At 42.6% G+C, this 19,680-nt stretch overlaps 1 protein-coding gene across 1 annotated transcript in view; it reads right to left on the minus strand.

Annotated features, from left to right (window-relative positions):
- The window catches only part of Cntnap2 (contactin associated protein 2), a 1,300,648-nt gene that overhangs the window by 169,865 nt on the left and 1,111,103 nt on the right, over nucleotides 1-19,680 (minus strand). The window contains exon 18 of the mRNA XM_077795886.1: nucleotides 9,231-9,467. Within this exon, the coding sequence (XP_077652012.1) occupies nucleotides 9,231-9,467 (237 nt within the window). The remainder of the gene's footprint in view (nucleotides 1-9,230; nucleotides 9,468-19,680) is intronic.

The following is a 19,680-nucleotide window of genomic DNA, read 5'->3' on the forward strand; positions in this document are numbered from 1 at the left end:
AATATTGAGACTGGAATTCTAGGGATTGTTGATTCACTGTTCTATATAACAGTAGCTTCTGTCTTTAACTGAAAGAAACTCAAAAAGTACCAATTTCTCTTTCTGAAAAACAAAATTAGATCAGGGTACTGTGGTGCACATCCATAATCTCAGCTACTTGGAAGGCTGAGGCCAGAGGATGGCAAGTTGGAGGCCAGCCTGCACAACTTAGCAAGACCTTGTCTTAAAATAAAATAACAATTAAAAAAGAATAGGGCTGCAGATGCAGTGCAGAGTGTTTGGTCACATGTATGAGGCCCGGGCTCAATCCGCAGTACCACAGAAACAAAAACAAAAATAAAGCAAAGTAAAAACAAACAAGCTACCGAAACTAGTTTAGAATAGTGTGGATTGTGTTGCTAGTCACAGGAATAGAGTGGAAAATAAGATCTGAAAAGAACCGTCTGGTGTTTGCGAGGACTGTTAAGAGAACCATCTGCGTATGTGCTAGGGCTGGGGTGCTTCTGTGAGCCACCCTTGACTCAGCTCCCTGGGGAGAAACACAGGAAGTAAAACTGGTTCCTGAATAAGTCATTTGTACAAAAGAGGGGGGCAAATCTGTATTAGTTAAGTTGGAACTTCAGAATATTAAAATAACATTTTGTAATGTTATAGTTAATAAAAAGAAGTTTCAAGAAGACCTTTGAGAGAAAGCCAGGATAACCTGTTATTTACATATCAATTTACGGATGTATCTTGGAAGTGGTATCTTTAAAGTAAAAGTGCTCAAAGCGAGGGTGTTCACTGGGTTCATGTAAAATTCTCTGCAAGGTGGGATGAGGGAAGAGAAGGGGAGGAGGAGAAGAATGGGGACTTTGAAAAAGGGACATTATTACAATGAAATATTGGAAAAGGGGAAAAAGTTCCCTATTGTTTTACTCTTAGCAACTAAAGAAGTCAAAGCCTCACAAAATATTATTGTCTGGTGGGGCAGGAGTTGAAAATGAGTTACACTGATTAAACCCTGAAATACTTTGTCACTTAATTTTCTAAGCAATTTTACAATTTTAAAAGCAAATAATTATTTCTTATAAACATCAATGATATTATCAGGGGAAATTTTAAAAATTAGAATATTTTAAAAAATTGTATCTTTGGCTTTTAATGACATGTCTTTAAATGGTTTTTATTTTTGTCTTGCCTGAGGTTCCTAGGACTTCCTGAATTTTTAGACCTGAGATTCTCCCATGACAAATATTTTTCAAGGGCTCGTCTCCCTGGAGATCCTACCTTACCTACCACTATCAGCCATGCTCCCCTTGGGCGGACTTAAGAGGGTCGCTGTCCTGTCCAGGCCTCACCCAGCACTCTGTCCCGTTCCCCTCCTGTTGCAGCTGGGTCTATCATCTGCACTTCATTCCATGCTTGTCCCAGCTCTCTGAGCCTTCCTCACAGGCAGAGTCCTGCTTCCCACCCATATCTCACTAAACCTGGGCTCGGTGTGTATGAGGAAAGGAAACTAGTAATGATCAAGCCACTGGATCTTACATCATTATACAGAACATAGCTACGTTACCTTTTACTGGACTCTTAGACTGGATCACTTAAGAAAATAAATTTCCTCTGGCCAAGAGATGCCTAGAACGAGCCCCAGTGCTAGGGACAGAAATGATGAGAGCACAGAACAACTGTGGGGTGGAGAAAATGCACCTTGGAGGCTGGTCTTCTTGACCCATGACCCGGGGGAGCACTCCAGGGAACCTGGAGAAGTACTCAAGGGCGACGTGGACATTGCTGGGTGAACATCCTGCTGCAAACAAGAGCAATTTGAAAGCAAAACCCTAGGACAATTTAGACTGATTTAAACTGATTCCTTTTAGATTTATGACAAAAGAGTATAAAATTTCAGGTGAGATCATGGAGCTAATACATGAGATTGTTACTTTCGTAAACTTTACAGTATTTAGAGTAAAGGTGGTGCTGGAAAATGGGAAATATAAAACACTCAACATACATAAAAACCACAGGAAAAAAATTCAGTTGTCTACTCAACCTGGTCGGGATTAGAAAACAGCTCAAACTTGAAAAAAGATGCTACTTATCCTATAGTCAAAGCAAAATCCAAAACTCTAGTCTTCTATTACATTTAGAGTTTTACAAAGGATCTGCTTTTACCCACTGGCTTTAAGTCTCTTCCTTTGAGAATGTTAATCGACTAGGTTTTCCTTAACCAGGGACTCCAAGGAGATCTGCAGGTGAGGGGGAAGTTGTTATTTCACCACCAGAAAATTCTATGATGAAATCACCTGAACTTGCCGCCGTCTCTGCAGCTCCGACTCCTGGAGTTAAGTCAAGAGCATTTTCTTTTGTCTACATGTATTTGTGGGTTTTCCTCTGTAACTTTTTCCTCACTTTTTCCTCTTTTCTACTTTCCTCTTTTTAAAGATTTTAAGCAGATTATCTTATGTGGTACCATGATACTTTCAAGTTGCCTTCTAAGGCCTGAAGATTTAAGAAACACATTAATAGAGAAGGGATGTTTTCCCTTCTTGAATAATACTCTAGGAGAAAAAGGGAAAAAAAAAAAAAGGATTCTATTCTTGTTCTTTGGGCCTTCTTCCAAATTTATCAAACCTCCTGTTCCAACTGGAAATGAAAAAGAAGCCCGTGAATCGCTCTCTTCCCTCTGGTGTGAAGCTGTCTTCCAGGCTGGGATTACGGACCTGGAAGGCAGGCCTGAAGAAAGGCCCCCTTGCCAACAGCTACCCTGCTTCCACACGGGGATGAGACACAGAGTGCCAGGCTGCTCCCTTTCTCCTCCCCCACTTGTTTATAATATTTTATATTAATTCATTTTCCTTAAAAGCCTTTTAACCCACTCCAAAGGGGTGCACCATGGATTTACTGTGGCCCCTGTTCCTGAACCTGCGGAGAAGCAAGATTTATGCAGCTTTGAAATTGCTTTTGGCAAACCCACCTCCTCCCATCCCACGTGCAATGTCTCTCTGGGGCACAGGAGGGAAAGTCTTCTCTCCCCTAGAGGTTTAACCTGGACTTGAGCTTAGGCCTTCCTCCATCAGAAAGGGGTGTTGAAGGAGGAGCTGGTGACCAGTGTGGCTCTGGGCAGGGGTGGACACTTTGCCAGGAACTGTACTACTGGATGGGACCCCTGAGACATGCTGGGTGTTGTCTCCAGTCACATCTTCCAGAATCTTCCACACTCTTCTCAGCCCAGCAGTGATGGAGCTTTGAGACTTGGTTTTACCTTCCACACTAGAACCATGACCTCAGTTAAGTAGAGATGAAATTTTAGGCTGCTGCTGTTCTTCTGAAGCACCAAAGTGACAATGGACTCTCGGGGTCTTTGAAATGACGGCAGTTTGGCAACTGGCAGTTCGAGCTTTTAGGCAGGGATTATGGGATGGCTTAGTTTAAAGCAAAAACAGAAGGAGAGAAGAACTAGAACAAAAAGGAGAGAAGAACTAGAACAACAAGCGACCTTGGCTGTTGGACTGATGTGTGCCAGGCTCTCTGTCTGGAAGTTCGCTCACAGTATCCCACGCACCCTCACAGTGGCCTTAGGAGGTACATATTATGTACTCCTGAAGATGAGGCTCCCTGACATTAAATGATTTTCTCAAGGTTACTCAGCAGGAAAGGGAGGAGGTTGAATTTAAACTCACTTCTAATTCCTTAATCCACTTTCCAGGAGGGACTTGAATTGGCCACATTAATAATACAGATCATAGTCAGTGTCATGATACTCAGAGGGAGAGTAGGAGCCGTGGCTGGACCACAGTGTGGGCGGCACGTCTCCGTGGCCATAAATGATGGAACTCTGAGATGGCTGCACTGTCCGCCTGTCACGCTCAGTCTCTTAGCAGTCTGAGACCTTGGGCTTTCAAATTTTTGCTTTTAGCTAAGCAACAAACTCATGAATGCTCAAGAATACAGAACTCCCTAACGTCAGAAAATAGTTTCACAGTATTTAAAGATAAGTTGCTTTCAACTGCAGTCCTAGTTTTTGGCAGATGAACAAGAACATTTTTATAGGAAAAAAGTGCAGACAAGTGAATTAAGGGGTATTTTTGTGCCTCTTGATGATAAGTTCTTGCTAAACTTGGCTCAGTGAAGGAATCGTAATGAGCTGTTTTCACAGCCTGAGTGACAGTGAGTTCATGTGCGTTGCTATCATATACTCCAGACATTTATGTTTCTGTGTCTAAAAACCATTGAAATGTTTTGAAAATTTCAGTGTGACCAGAGGCAACGACACATTCGAAGCTTCCAGGCACATTAGTGTTTGCTATGATTTGAACGTGTCCCTCGAATCCCACATGCTGGAAACTCTCTGTCCCTAGTGCGACAGCGTGGAGCCTTAGGCTTTTGGCCCTCCTGGGTGGATTAATGCTGGTGTGCTGGGAGGGGGGTAGTTATGAGCCTGGGCCTTCCCCACCCTTGCTCTCCTGTGTACTCTTGCCCTTCTGCCTTCCACCATGAGATGCTGCAACGTGCAGGCCCTCGCCAGATGTGGGCCCCTTGACCTTGGACTTCCCAGCCTCCAGGACCAAGGACCAAAGAAATTCCTTTTCCTTATAAATTACTCCATTCGTGGGAGTACGTTTTAGCAGCACAAAATGGACTTCGACGGTGTCAATGAATGTTAAATGCGTCAACCACTAAATGTGCTTTATGCCTAAACATGGCATGAAAGAGTCTTGTATCCTATTTTTATTATGATAAACTCTACATCCAATAATATTCTACTTTTTAAAAACTCAATCATGATAACCAAAAAGCTTTAGGACTAGAAGATGATTTTTGTTGATAAAAATAAAAATAAAGGAAAGGAAATACGGCCACTTATAGTACGGGAGTGGATCTTAGGACCAGCTACTCTACCCATCTGGTCTCAGTTTTCTTCTTGGTAAAATGGGATGGGGATAATAGCAACTATCTCACCAGGTCGTGGAGAGGATGCAGTGATGCTAACGCCATGACAGGGCTTAGCACACTGCCCAGAATACTGTAAATTCTCAGCCAGCTATTATTATTGTTAAGAGCAGGAATGAAGCACCTACAGGCTTTATCAGCACTTGTCTCTCATTTTCCTAGGTCTTCCATAACAAAGCACCAACTCTGGGCACCTTAGAATAAGAGAAATGTATTCACTCACAGTTTTTGAGGTCAGAAGTTGAAATTCAGGTCTGCCCGGACCACAAGTCTTCTAAAGCTCTAGGGAAGGAGACTCCCTTGCTTCTTTGAGCCTTGAAAGCCCCAGGCAGACCTTGACCCTCAGAGTATCACTCTTGTCTCTGCCTGTCTTTTATTCTTCGTGTGTTTTTATTGGTACATTATAATTACACACAATCATGAGATTTGTTGCCACATTATTCATGCATGCACATGATATGACAATTCAACTCGGTCATTTTCATCCCCCAGTATTCCCTCTTTCTGTCTCTGTCTTCACAGGGCCTTTTATTTGTTAGTCTATGTGTCTCTCAGTGTTCTTTCTTCAGATAAAACACACTCATTGGATTTAGGGCCTACCCCATCCAGTAAGATCTCACCTTGACTTAATGACTTATGTGAAGACCCTATTTCTAAACAAGGTCACATTCTGAGGTTCCCTGTGGACTATTCACTGCATATTCAACTACAAACATCAAATACAGAAATTGCTTTAGCCACTATGGATTTGTTATTTTCCCTCCTTGCTTTAAAAACAGAAAAAATAGAGGGAGAAAGAGAGTGTGCTTCAAACTATGCTGTTCATTGCTGCTTGTTATTAAAATGACTTTGATAATCACAAAATCCTTGAATTTATGATTTGACTATCCCATAAGGAATAGGCTTAATTAGAGAAAACTCACTTTGGCATAGCCAAACAAATTCCCATTTGGTCCCCAGTGGAGGTTCCCAGTAATCTTGGGCACAAAGACCCACAGCTAAAACCCTTCCTGTGGGTGGGGACAAACTCTGCTCCTGGGAGCATCTGCAGCCTCAGCCAATGGACTGCCAAATGGGATGGACCCATCTCTGCTGAATTAAATGGCTCCTGGTTGGGGGAGATCCTGAGAAGACGGGAGACTGCAGAGTTTTCTGTAGATGGATGAAGAATGGGCTAAATGGTCTAGTGTGCTATTTCCAGAATGCCCTTGTACCGTCTTCAAAGCATAAGAAGTTCCCAGTCAGCAGTCCTGTTTAAGATGCAAATAGCTCGGGGAGAGATAAACCTCAACTGGTGATCAAATCTTTATGGATATATTTGAAAAAGGGTTCTGGGAGTAGTTTTCAATAGGAGGTTAGACCACAGGCAGGAGCTTTGCAATTTTTTTTTTTTTTTTTTGCTGGTGGGTGAGAGACTTTATGTGTATCATCTACAAAGCAAAAGAGAATTATGAAGGACCTGTTTGTATTCATCCCTGTATTCCTGAGTTCAGTGATGTGACAGCCATAGAAACATGACTTATAAATTCAAATGTGTGCACAAGGGAGAGAAAAGGAGGGAGGGAAAGTGTTTTTGGGATGCAGAGGGCAGGAGTCAGAGACAGGTATAGAGGCCCAGATAGAGAGGGCATTGATGGGGGAGATGAGGAAGAGATGGAGGGAAAGGAGGAGGAGGAGAAAGAGGGACAGAACTTAAACAGTGTGGGCTGCTGGCTCACTGTTCCCCGGGGGGTTAATACCACACCTGGAGAGACCTGGCTGATCTGCCTGTCCCCTTGAGCCATGTGGGAACACAAGCCACCCTTAGTGTGAACCTCTCACACAGCTGAGATACAAGGGCCTCAGTGTTTTCATTTTCACACAACCTGGCCCCAGTAAGGCACATCTGAAGGGCCATCACTTGGGACACCTACGAAAAACTGGAGTCCACTAAATGCATGAAGATATGGATTGTCAAGCTGATTTAATTACATGCAATCTTCACTGGACATGTACTCCACTCCAGAGAGTACCCAGAGATGTGAAATGATTTTTAGTTAATAGGCAGGTGTTTTCTGACCAGAGACAGTTAACCCTTAAATGACTCTGCCTCCTAGTACTGTTTTTTTCCCCCAAGAATAAGAAAAAAATTAATGAAATTAGATGTATCATTCTGTAAAGATTAGAAGATATAGGTAAGCCAAAAACAAACTTAAAAAAATACCAGTATTTTCATCATTCTGCAAATAACAACGAGTTAGCATTTTGGTCATGTACTCTCACGGTTTTCCTTGTCACTGTGTGTGTGTGTGTGTGTGTATGCATACTTTGATTTTATACAATCATGCAACTGGGTTGAGTGTGGTGGGTTGGGACCCTCTTCATTCACTAAGCAAGACACTGAACATCTTCCCGTATCCTCTTAGCACAGACCTATATCAAAGGAGGACAGGGAGGGACCTCAGACAGCTCATTCTTTAGCCAGTGAGTGTGGTCCTCTTTTAAAGGTGGAGGGTTTGGCTGCAGCATCTGGGTGGCAGTGGTCACAGGAGTTTCCGTGCAGGCACCTGGCCCTGGGTGGTGAGGCCCAGAGCAGAAACACCAGCTAGAGCCTCAGCAGGAAGACACTCTTGGCCTCTCCTGGTGTGTGAAGAAGATTGCTCAGTGCAGGCCACTTTCACAAATGGGGCCCCCCTCCCATTTGGCCACAGGATTCTTCTAAACCAGCACCACTGTCATTTCCCCCAAGACTTGTTCTACCTGTTCCTACTAGGAATGGTGCTCACAAATGCTTTCCAACTGTGTTGTGCACTTTTTAACTTTTTTTTTTTGTTAAAAGCCACTAATTGAATCAAATGTAATTCATCCTACTGAACAAATATGAAGGGACTATTTCGATGTCTTTTGTGTAAACCCCTCAAAATAATGTCAAAGGCAACACGTAAGCTTCATTTGACTTCATTTTGTATGTTAGCTAAACTAAAAGGTATATGCCTCTGCTTTTTTATTCATGAATCTTGCCAGTTAACCCTCCGAGATTTTGTGTGAGCTACTGTGTTTAACCTAACTCTCCAAAAATAAGGGGGTCATGATTTCCTTTAAATTGTAACTTTTGTAGTGGAATGTCTCAGGCTTTCCTGCTTATTTGATTGCATTCAGACGGTACTTTGGCAAGGGAAGCAACTGCATTAAATTAGCATCAAGCACAATGAATGGTAATTGCAAAACTGTCATTTCTACAAGTGCAAAATTAATGTGCTCTGCAAGCCTGTTCCATTGTATGCCACAGGGAAACCTCAGAACCATGTTGTTTGGAGCAGAAGAATGCACTGTAGCAGCACTGTCAATGTGTGAAGGTATCAGTCAGCCACAGTGTCCTTTCCACCTTTCTTTGTTGTCACCTCATGCTCATTCTTTAAACCCTGTCTGATCTCATTTGCATGCTCATATTCTAGCCCTGACAGGCAGTAGCCTGGAAGTGCAGCGAATGCTGTGGAACAATTCCTTCTTCTGTATGTGGCACCTTGTGGGTGAATAATACCGGCATGAACCACCTCCATATGTTGATGAGAGTATGAATGGGCTACTTATGTGAAGCGTCCTATTAAGAGATGCACAGACCACTTCCACAAAACTTGACCCAAATGCTATACATTCATTTTAGAGAGAGGAGAGCGATTGACATGCATTTTTATTGTAGCTTATGAGAAGAGCCAGCCACACCCCTTTTCATACTTATTTACATATGAAAAATTAAGCCACGGGCCAGTTGAATGATTTTTTCCTGGTCATGTGGGATCACAGGGAATACTCCAAATGAATACATGCTTATGCTGCGGGCCCTTGTATTCTGCTCATAGCAATTTATCAGGGATTCAAAGAGTCGCTTAAGACTAGAAAAACACGGTGAGCAGAGATGCTGCTGATTTGCTCCTTTGCCACACAGGGGTCTTAATGCAGCTCACTGACCCTCCAGTTGCTAAGACTGGACTCAAGCTATACCTACAAGAGATCTCCTTTGGCCAGTCACTGTCGCTATCATTCTCATTATCATCCTCTTACTGAGGATGCCTTGATGGGTGGTCTCAGTCTAGGCTAAACCACAGGGATGCTGACACAGCGCAAACCCTCAGTCAGTTTACAGGGAATGATTTGGGAAACCTCCTCCCTGAAGTGAGAGAGGAATTAGAATCACTTGACCTTCAGAATAAAATGCACTCATTTTTAGCCAAAAAAAAAAAAAAAAGAGAAATCATTAAATAGATGAGATGCACTTAAAAATATGTCTAAAAATGGGTCTGGACCCGGTTCTGCCTTACCTTTGTTGCAAAAGGTCCCGTCATAGGCTGTGTTTGAGCAGTCGCAGGAGTAGCCATGATATTTTTCTATGCATTTGCCTCCATTCTCACAGTTGGTCCCATAGCTGGTGCAGTGGCCAGAGCACCCAGATTTGAACCCAGATGTGACCTTGGCTCTTTCCTCAAGGTCAAGTGTCACTCCATTCATCCTCAAGGAGCGGATGCAACCCAGAAAGCCTTGCTGGCCTCCAGCACCACCTGGGAATGACAGAATGCAAGAGGTCACACGGAAGAACTCTGCCTTGGTTTCTGTCTTGATTCATTATGATCGAACAATTGCGGTAGAAGATGAGACTGCTAAGTACATTTGGTATTGTCACTTTCAAGTTGGTCTTGTCTAAACAGAAAAAGTTAAAGCTCTCCCTTTAGGCTATAATACCTAATTAAAAGAGTCTGTCTTCTAAGAAGTGAGAAATTTGCTAGAGAAATAAAATGTTTGGAGGTACACAAAAATTCGTAATCTGGTTTCCTATAGAAAAGAGGTTTATAGAAATCTTTAGTTTCTTTGCTCTTTAATCTCATGACATTCAGTTCTGTAGCATTATCTACTGAAAGAAATAAAAAAGGAAGAGAAACATGAATATATTAGCATAGTTAACAAGCCAATTAGTCAGAAGGCATAAATCCATTTGAAATGTGATTGTACGTTTTGGTTCTTGTCTCATGAAAGGCTTTGCTTTGAGGTTCACATTAAGGGTATCTAGGACTTGTCTGGGGTGTTGGGAGTTGGAATTGATCATTTTACGTAGAAATCATGTTGATTACTAAGTTGGGTTAGGTTTCATTGCTTTAGTCTAAATGTCTTTGCAAGACATGTAACACAAAGAACATGTTAATTGTGAGTTTTGGAATAAGTGAATAGAGTTAGGCTGAAGTTCAATGCATAAAAATATTAAAATCTTCCAAACAAATTTCATAGAAGTATTCATTAAAACATGTGTCCCAAGTGGATTTAATTGTGTCTGTAATATCCTTGGTTATGGTCTTTTTTTTTTTTTTTAAAGCAGCTTGTATAAAAGGAGGAATACAAATTTATACATGTATCTGTATCTTAGAATAACATCTTTTTGGGAAATAAATACAAAATGAATAATTGGTAAAATGATTGGAATAAATATCTGATGAGGTCTTAGAAAAGAGAGCTTGTTCATAAAAATAAAACTCAATTTACTCTTTCATTAAAAGCTGTGCAGAAGGAATCGACCTAGCACCTTAAGGTGTTTTACCTGATCTTCACAACAACCTGCCAAGGTAGGTATTGTCGTCATTGACCTCATGTACAGCAAGGAAACTGAGGCGTAGGGAAGTGAAGGAGTTTACTCCAGGACTCAGGGTGCCCTGGGGGCAAGGCAGATCTGTCTTATTCTGGAGCCTATGTTCTTAATTATGATGACCACTCAGTAGAGAGGAAGATGGAGATTTGGATGTTTTTCCCAATGGAGCTGTTGACTGGGTTGCTAGAGTTTGGGTAAGAAGTTAGGCTGCGGTTGATTCTGATCACCTGGACTACTGTCCCGAGAAGAAGAGCATCCCAGTAGACTCGAGACAGGTCAGCTCTGCTTATGTCTGTGAATCCACATTCATAAGATGGTGAAGAAATCCTTCCACTGCCTACTTAAACCCAAGCTTCGTGTTTCTCTGTTGGGAAGTGCATCATTTTGAATGATTCTCCAGGGAACATTTTATTTTCATAAAATATTTGAATAAAAGATTAATTGAAGGGAGTCCAATGCCCTGTGTGATCAAAGCTGGTGGGTAGCAGAGGGCAAAGGAAGTTATTAAAAGCAATGGCTTTGAAGGGCTTCCCACTTCGCCATCTGCTCGTCAGCCCAGCTCCATACCTCTGAGCTGAGGAGAATTGGGGCCTTGCCTGATTTGGAAGAATTTCAACCCATTAGCCACTCTTTGTGTGTTAGAATTTCATTTTGGCCCCTATCATTTTAGTCACTATGGTTTTTGTTCTTGCAATAGGGTTTTCCAAAGTGCCTTTATTACATAAATGCATAGCTGTTTGAATTTTCATCACTAGTCCATTAACACAATGATGTCCTATCAAAATATGTGGACATTTCTAAGTCACTGATTTTTAGCTATCCCCTTCACCTTTGGTCTCATTATCAATGTAATTAATAGTATTTCATTGTGGAAACTGTAAACATACTGATAAGCAAAACACAAAAGAGAACTGTAAGATTCCTCAGATGCAACTATTTTTAGGGAACAGCCCTTTCCAACTTTATCTATGAACATATAGATGTGCAAAAAAATAATATAAAGGAAGCAATGGGATCATAATAGCCCTATGGTTCTCAAACTTGCTTTTTGTACTTAGCATATCACAGGATATTTTCCAAGTGACCTGTGGACAACCAGAACTCGGTGTCTGACATGGGCCCAGCATCTCTCTGTGGAGGGGCGGTCACTTAATCTGCTCTCACATTACCATGGGGCTTTTTAGCTTTTTCCAATTTCCATTTTACAGGGTGTTGTAATAATATGATCTTTGCAAAAAAAGTTGTCATACTTGTCCTGTTTTTCCTTCAATTTGGTCCCTTGGCGTTAGTGGATTATACTTCCAGGTGTGACTGCTGGGTCTGAAGGCACACGTTCTTTATGTGTGTGAGCTACTGCAGGGAACACAGGCCTCGTGCTCCATAGGCAAGTGCTCTACCATAGAGTGGCATCCCCGGCCTGAACACACATTTTAAAAGGCATTTTGAATCTATTTTCCTCGAGAAGAATTTACCAATCAATATTTCACTAGTAGGTCCAAGATGTCTACCTTCCCACCAATTCTAATCCTCATGGATTTGACAATTCAATTGAGTGGGGAAAAGCAGCTCACTGTTTAATAGGTATTGCTTCACATACTGAGAATGGAATACTTCCTATGTTTTCCTTTTTATCTTGTATTGTTTATTTATGTTCTTTAATTTTTTGGGGGTGGATAGAAGATATATTTCTTATTGATTGAAAACAGTATTTTGTGCTTTGACTCTTTGCTTTGCATTTTGTGATTATATTCTTCCAGCTTGTGTCTTTTAACTTTTAGCTTTTCTTTTTCTCTCTGAAGGCTGTGGTTACTGATGTGGTTTCTGCCTTTAATATTGGGCTTCTAGAGACCTTCTCCAATCTAAATTAACATAATTATTTAACTCTATTTTCTTCTAATACTTTTGAGATTTTTATTTCTCTCAGCATCTTAACCTTTACTCTCTTTAGGACATATTTTACTCTGGGAATAATTTGTATTTAATGGATCCTCAGCAGTGACTGAGAAGCTTCAGAGATTTAAAAAAAGCTAAGTAAATGTTAACATGGTCAAGAATGGAGATTTAAAAAGGGCCAATTAGCAGAGCAAATGTATATTAGATTGCATCTTTTTTATATCATTAAGACAAAAATGTAGGTATATAAGTGCATACTTGGTAACTTATGGACACAGGGCTCACTGAAGAAGGGGCTGCAGGGGCAGGATTCCCTGCTGTCTGCCCCTGCCCTGGGTCCTGGGTGTTCTGAGATTCTCCAGCTGTGTCTGTTCCATTCAGGGATGCTGACTGCCTTTGGTTGGTCCTTGGGTTTTATCAAATTTCTTGATCTCTCTCAGCATCAGTTTTCCCAAACACAGAAACAGGGGCTGAACTGGATGATGTCTCGGGGTCCCCCAGCTCTAAATTGCTCCAGCTCATGATTTACAACACTTCCCATTATGCTTATGTGACTCCCTATCTTTCAGTAAATAATTCTTTCTCCTAAACTTCTTTGTTTTTTCCTTTTCTGAATTGTTGGCTTTTTCCTCTTCTTTGGAACTGATCACAAAATATGACTAAGTCTCATTTTCATTTGTTGCATTTATTAAATTAAATATTTTTTTCACTACGTGTTAATTTATAATGGAATTACTATTTCTCACTACAAAAGAAAGACTAAATAAAATTGATATTTTTTTTTCTTACTTAGGTGGCCCCCTCATTTATTTAAATGGGCCAGTGAGTTGAACGTAGCTTTCTTGATTGAGTCAAGAGGAAGAAAAAATATTTTATGCTGAAAATGGTCATTATATATTATGCAAAAGATGTTAATGTGCTGAAACCATAAAAACTGACTTTAACTTATTGCTTTGTAGAAATCTTTCTTTGTGGCAAATGTCATAAGTTGAAATTATAGGTCTTCAAGTAAAAATGCTACTTAACCTTTGTTAATTAGGAAATCAACACATTGTCATTGGAGAGAGCCCCCTGCCATGCCAGGGCTTCATGCACATTAGTCAAACCTCTGATAATTATCCAAGGTGAGATGTGGGTTTAATTTGTGTATCATTTTTCATGTGGAATGCTACGCAAGTGTTGCAATTAAAGATTAATTATGAAAATGCTGTAACTACCTGTAATGAATAATACAGCCATTAAATGCACAGAAAGTGGGGGCAAAAGAATCAGTATCACATTAAACAAAAAGGACAAAAATAATATCAAGAGGAAGCATAAAAACATACATGTCTTCAAACTCAGAGCTGAACAGTGTTCTAAGAAGGTAAGTTCTATTTCAGAGCTACTTTATCCACTCAGACTGGTCACTCTTCTGCCCAGTCTCCACACCAAGTTCTTTTTGTATGTTAAAAGGCATAACCACTGTGGGAAAGATAAAGTCAAGGAGGGTTAAGTGGGATCTGGAGACGGAGTGGGGATGTGGTGGAGTCAGTAGGAAGGGGTCGGGGAGTGAACTGGGAGTGGCTGCAGGATGGCAAGAAGAGCAAAGCCACTGGTCAGCTCAGCAGCTTCGTAAGGCTGGGAAGGCATTGCTAAAATGACAGGTGGAGACCAATGTGGTCACAAACAGCCACTCGGTGATGCTGGGCACAGCTTGACACGTGAAGGCAGCAAACAGGGATGAGGAAAGCAGGAACAATGGTCACAAAGATTCATCTTTGTGAACTGGTTTTGTGCCTCACTACCTGTGTGACTTTCCCAAATCCTTCCTGAGTCTCAGTCTTCTTAGGTGTTACAACATCAGCATGACAATATGCATTTTGCAGGGCATCTTCATAACAGATAGTAATGTACCTCTTTGTCAGATAGCAGTGGTGCTAGGATCGTTACTATTAACGAATATAAGCAAAATTCTACAGGAGCACAGAATTGAAATAAGTTAATTATGGAGAAGACACTGAGTGTACATAAATCTGATGCTGAGGTATTTTGAGTGTTATGGACTCAATTGGTCCCCCGTAGTCCCTAATTTATCTATTGAAGCACTAAACCCCAACCTGACACCATTTGGACTTTATTTGGACTCTACTTGACTCTGTTTGGACCTCTATGAGGTTTTTAAAGAGGTTTCAAGTTTAAACAAGGTTATAAGAATGAGACCCTAATCCAGTGTAATTGGTAACTTATAAGAAGAGGAAGACACCAGGAATGCACTAGTGCAGAGAAAAGATCATGTAAAGACAGGGAGATGACAGTGGTCTGAAAGCCAAGGAGAGAGGCTTTAGAAAAAACCACCCTACTGACCTTCTCAGCCCCCAGAACCATGAGGAAATAAATTCCCTGTGTTCAACCCACCTAGTCTATGGCATTTTGTCCAGGCAGCCCTGGCAGACAAAGACAATGAATAAAGGGTTAGCATTAGGCTTGGACTGATCCAGCCTGCTTGGAGTGACCTTGGAGTCCATCTTTTAACTGCATTGTTCCCTCGGACATCACATTTAGGATGGGTGACAGCTCTATCTTGTCTGCAGTGGAGGACTGTGTCTGTGTCTGGGTTGGGAGAACCATGAGCCGGCATAGGGATCTTGAGCTTATGACTGACATGATTGGGGGGTGGGCAAAGCTGTGACTTCTCTGGGCAGGTGGCCCACTTTAACCATGGCTCTTCTACATGGCTGCTAAACCTGTCTGGGTAGGTGGGGGGGAAGCAGCTGTGTGCTTGGATAGGTGGGCTGTGCAGAGTTGCAGATGTGACACCTGCTGTTTCTTGGGTTGTGTGTGATACCATCGTGTCTAAGGTCTTGATTGTCAACTTGAAAAACACAAAACCTATGTGTTAATGTCGATGTGTAAACAAATAAACACACACACAGGGCTATCTAAATCCTAGGATGACTAAAGTCTCCAGTAGTGGAGGGAGTTAAAAGAAATTAGTTCCCAATCTTCAGTGCAGAGCGGCAAGATTGACAGGTATCGATCCGCGAGTCCTCTGTGGGCTGGGTATTGAAGGGCATGCATGGAAAAGGCCTTGACATACTCAGAGAATGAGGTTTTGGAGAACTGCTCTTTTGGATGGTGCTCATGAGCGCTCATTCATAACTTCATGCAGCAGGATGGATTCTTTTTAGTTCATTATCACTGCATGCACAGTGTAAAGGGCATGTAGAATACGTGACTCCCAACTATCAAACCAGAATAAAATTTCAAAATAAAAACTGAAGGAATACCAGGGTTCCAATAGCAGAAAGCCATCAAATTTGGGTCTAAATGAAACTTTGTTCTGTAATGGGGGTGGAGTTAAGGGGTTCTGGAGGCTGTAGTGTCAGGGCAAACTCATATTAACAGAAGACTGGCTGTACCAGGCCCTGTCCCCCAAATTTTATATATTTCAACTCTCAAAGATAAGTCTCATTATGACCCCCATTTTACAGATGAGGAAACTGAAGCCCAGCCAGTTGATTTGTGCAATGTCACAAGGGGTCAGACTGACAGCCAGGCTGTCTGGCTTTTCTACCTGTGCTCTCGCTGTATCCACAGCTGCCATATGGACTTGGGGTGTGTACCACATGAGGCTCTTTCTTCCCCCCATCTGATACGTCTGTCTCTAGGTGTTGCTGTGTTTATACACGGAAAATGCTGAAGAGTGCTTAATGCCTGAGATAGGCTGGGCCATTCACCATCGTCCCTGAAGCCACAGGGTGGCTGAGCCTGAAGGGGAAACACGATGTTCACAATTGAATGTGGGTGCCGGAACTGGTCTCAGGTCAGCAGAGGAGAGACACGTCTTTGGTGCCATCCCTGAAAGCACACTTTTAAAAACCTAGTGCAAAGCTGAACACTGAGATTTTGAAGCCACATCAGGAGTGGGCCTTGGACCCTGGGGGTGGTGGGGGTTGATCCTTCTGCCTGTGCCCAGTTTGCCAGCAGGGATTTCAGAGGGCAGCGCTCTGCAGGGGGTCTTGCAGTCCCAACTCCACAGGTGGGGATAAGAGAGTGCCAGGCTAAATTGCCACTTCCTGGTCAGATCCAAATCTTAAACAATTGACAGGCACATTAGTAAAGTCTAATGCAACCCCAGACCTCAAATTTCTCAGCTGAGAACTCTGTCTAAATATTCCTTTGACAAATATCTGTACGTGATTTTGCATATTGTGTGCCCTGCTGAGAAATTCTGCTCATAGTTGAAGCAAAATAAGTATCTTTCTGCTGATCCTACATTCCCCATGTCTCCCCCTCTTTCTTACGTTTTTAGAAGTATCTATTTAAACACCCGTAGCCAGTGCCTTTCAATTCAGAGGGAAGAATCCCCAGCACTGGCCCTCACCTAGCACCTTGGTCTTGTCTCCCAGAGTCCAAACTTCAGACAAGTCTTGACAGATGTGTTCCCAGGTCAAGGCTGGGCTGGTGGGTCTGGGAGGAGTCAGCACAGCTCCCATAACTGGCCCTCGTGGAGGCCTGGGCTTTCCATGCCAAGAGGGTAGAGGACCAAGAGCAGAAGGGTTGAGACGGGAAAGAGAAGGACGTCGGCAGAGAGCTCCAGACAACAGAATGGCAGGGAGTCTCGAGGTCAGGACTTCCAGGAGGGTGAAGTTATAAAGGTCAAAGTCCCCCTGGAAGTCAGGGAAAGTGAGATAGCCACAAGAGACCATTAGATTTGGCGATTTTGGAGACAGAGGCTTCAGTGTGGAAAGAGACTGTTACTAATGAGGGCGTGGGTGGTGAGAGATGGATTCAGCGGGGTGATAGGTCCCTGACCTAGGAATCAACACTAGAACATGACTGTGCCCTGGCTGAGCAGGAATGAGGCACCTTGAAGTGGGGTGTGTGGAGGGGTGAGGGACTGGAAATGGACACAGGAAAGGCTGAGAGGGATGGCAACCCCAGGGCTCTGTGTCCCGAGGCAGGAGACTTCTTTCCAACCTCAACTCACTGGGAGAAGCCAGTTCAGGCCCTCCATGGTGAGGCCTGAGGATAGGGAGCACTGTGGAGGGAGCATTGTGGAGGGAGCACTGTGGAAGGAGCACTGTGGAGGGAGCACTGTGGAGGGAGCACTGTGGAGGGAGCACTGTGGAAGGAGCACTGTGGAAGGAGCACTGTGGAGGGAGCATTGTGGAAGGAGCACTGTGGAGGGAGACTGTGGAGGGAGACTGTGGAGGGAGCACTGTGGAGGGAGCACTGTGGAGAGAGCACTGTGGAAGGAGCACTGTGGAAGCCCACACCCTGCCTCACCTGCCCTGGCAGAGGCAGGACCAGGGAGCGCAGAAGAGGTGCCATTGACGCAAAGGGGTAGCAGCAAAGTTAGCAAAATGATACCTTCCTGAAACTGAAAACTCAGAGAGATGACAAACTATTGTGAACGTGAAGTGGTTGGAGATATTGAAATGAGAAAATTTATAATTGCTGAAAAAAAGCTTCCTTTGGACAGGTTGAGTAGCAGAGTAGAAACAGAGCAGAAGAATAGCTCCGTGGGTTGGAATAAGGGGTCAAAATAATTCCTAACGGGTCTAGGAAAGGACAAAGAGGTTTTTTTAAAAAATGAAGAAAAGCCGAGAACCACAGGGGGAGGAAGTAGAAATGCCAGCATCTGCCTAACTGTAGCCTCGGGAAAAGGTGGCATCAAGGCAAGCAATGGCCTGTTTGAAAAAACAGGAGGGCAGAGTTGTCCAGAAGACACAGTGTTAGGCTTTGGATGGAATCCTGAAGAGGGTGGAAAAGCCAACCACAACAAACAGCACCTACATCCACAGCCATGGCTCTGAGACCCGTACCCCGGGGTCCCCACACAGGACTCAGAACACCTTCATCTTTACTTGCATCAGCTACTAGAAGAGCTGCAGCATCTCCTTCAGTTAGGAACTAGGAAAAATCACAGCAGCATGAGGAGCAGTGCTTGTATCCTGCCGCCAAGGAAAACGAACGGGATTTTCAAGTTACCTTGGAGTTGTAGATCGAAAAAAAAAATTTATGCTCTTGATTATTCTGAAATTATGGTAGTTAGTGGATTCACACTAGGTCTTGTTATTTAAAGCATAGTTTTGAAAAACTACTATATCAAAAATTTGATGTTTTAAACGTCTCGATGACTTTATTTCAGTTTTATCATGTTTCTTTTGTAATTGTGTATATTTTATTTTCTTCATCTAAGACATGGTTCTGGGAAGGCAGATAGAGGCTTCCCCAGATTTCCAGAAGGATCCATGACCCCCAAAGGGTTACAAACTCCTGCCTTCTAGTAAAGTTATGGGAACTAAAAAAAAAAAAAAAAAAAAAAAAAGGACGTTCTTAAAAGCTTTCAGGGACAAAAGACAGAAATAGGGACTTCACCTATGTCAACCCCCTCAGTAGCATGCTGGCTTTAAAAGATGGCTGACCAATATCTTCAGAGTGTTGATGTGAATATGGGAACCAGCTGAGGCGTTCGTCGGCAGCAGGGTCCCAGAGGGAGTCCCTTGGGTGCCAGTCTCTTTCCTTTTGTAGTGCTGGGAATTGAACTGAATTAAAAGGAGTTTAGGAGGAGATTAGAGGGTGTGGGAAGTAAGTGTCAGTAAAAAGAAAAACTTAAATGCCACTGTTTTGGGGTAAGCAATTGTGAGTACATAGGTTCATGCTATTCCACAGTTAGAGCTACAGAAGTTGCCGCTTGTAGGTGACAGGCAGGACAGGGGTGCTGGGCCTCCTGTTTCACTCAGGAGGACAGCGTGGGTACTGGTACATCTTTGAGGACAACAGGGAAAGAAACCAGCACTAGGAGTCTTAACAAGGTAGGGGCAGGGGCCAGGGAAATGAAAGTAGAGGTCCAGCTTTCCAATCAATAGAATAATATTCAATTAATCAATGGGAAGTAGATGGGGATAGGGAGCAGGGTACAAACCAAACGTAGTACACAAAGAACGCAATGAAGCGAAAATGCAGAAATGTGCCCCCAAACAACCACAGTGACCATCAACAGATAAAAATACAGACATTATCAGAGTAGATTTTTTAAAAGCTTCAGCAAGATGATATCTAAGAGACACATTTAGGCAAAAATATAGATGCCTGTACAAAAAAAGCACCAGGCAAATATTAACAAGAGGCTAGTGAACCAGTTCCCAGAGCAGAAACAAACTGAGATGAAGAACACTATAGGGTAAAGATGGGAATTAAAAGTCGGTCAAAGGAACAGTGAATCAAGAGGCTCACCAACAGCCTGACAGTGAAAT

Source organism: Urocitellus parryii, chromosome 3 (assembly GCF_045843805.1).
Source record: "Urocitellus parryii isolate mUroPar1 chromosome 3, mUroPar1.hap1, whole genome shotgun sequence".
NCBI classification, from domain to species: Eukaryota; Metazoa; Chordata; class Mammalia; order Rodentia; family Sciuridae; genus Urocitellus; species Urocitellus parryii.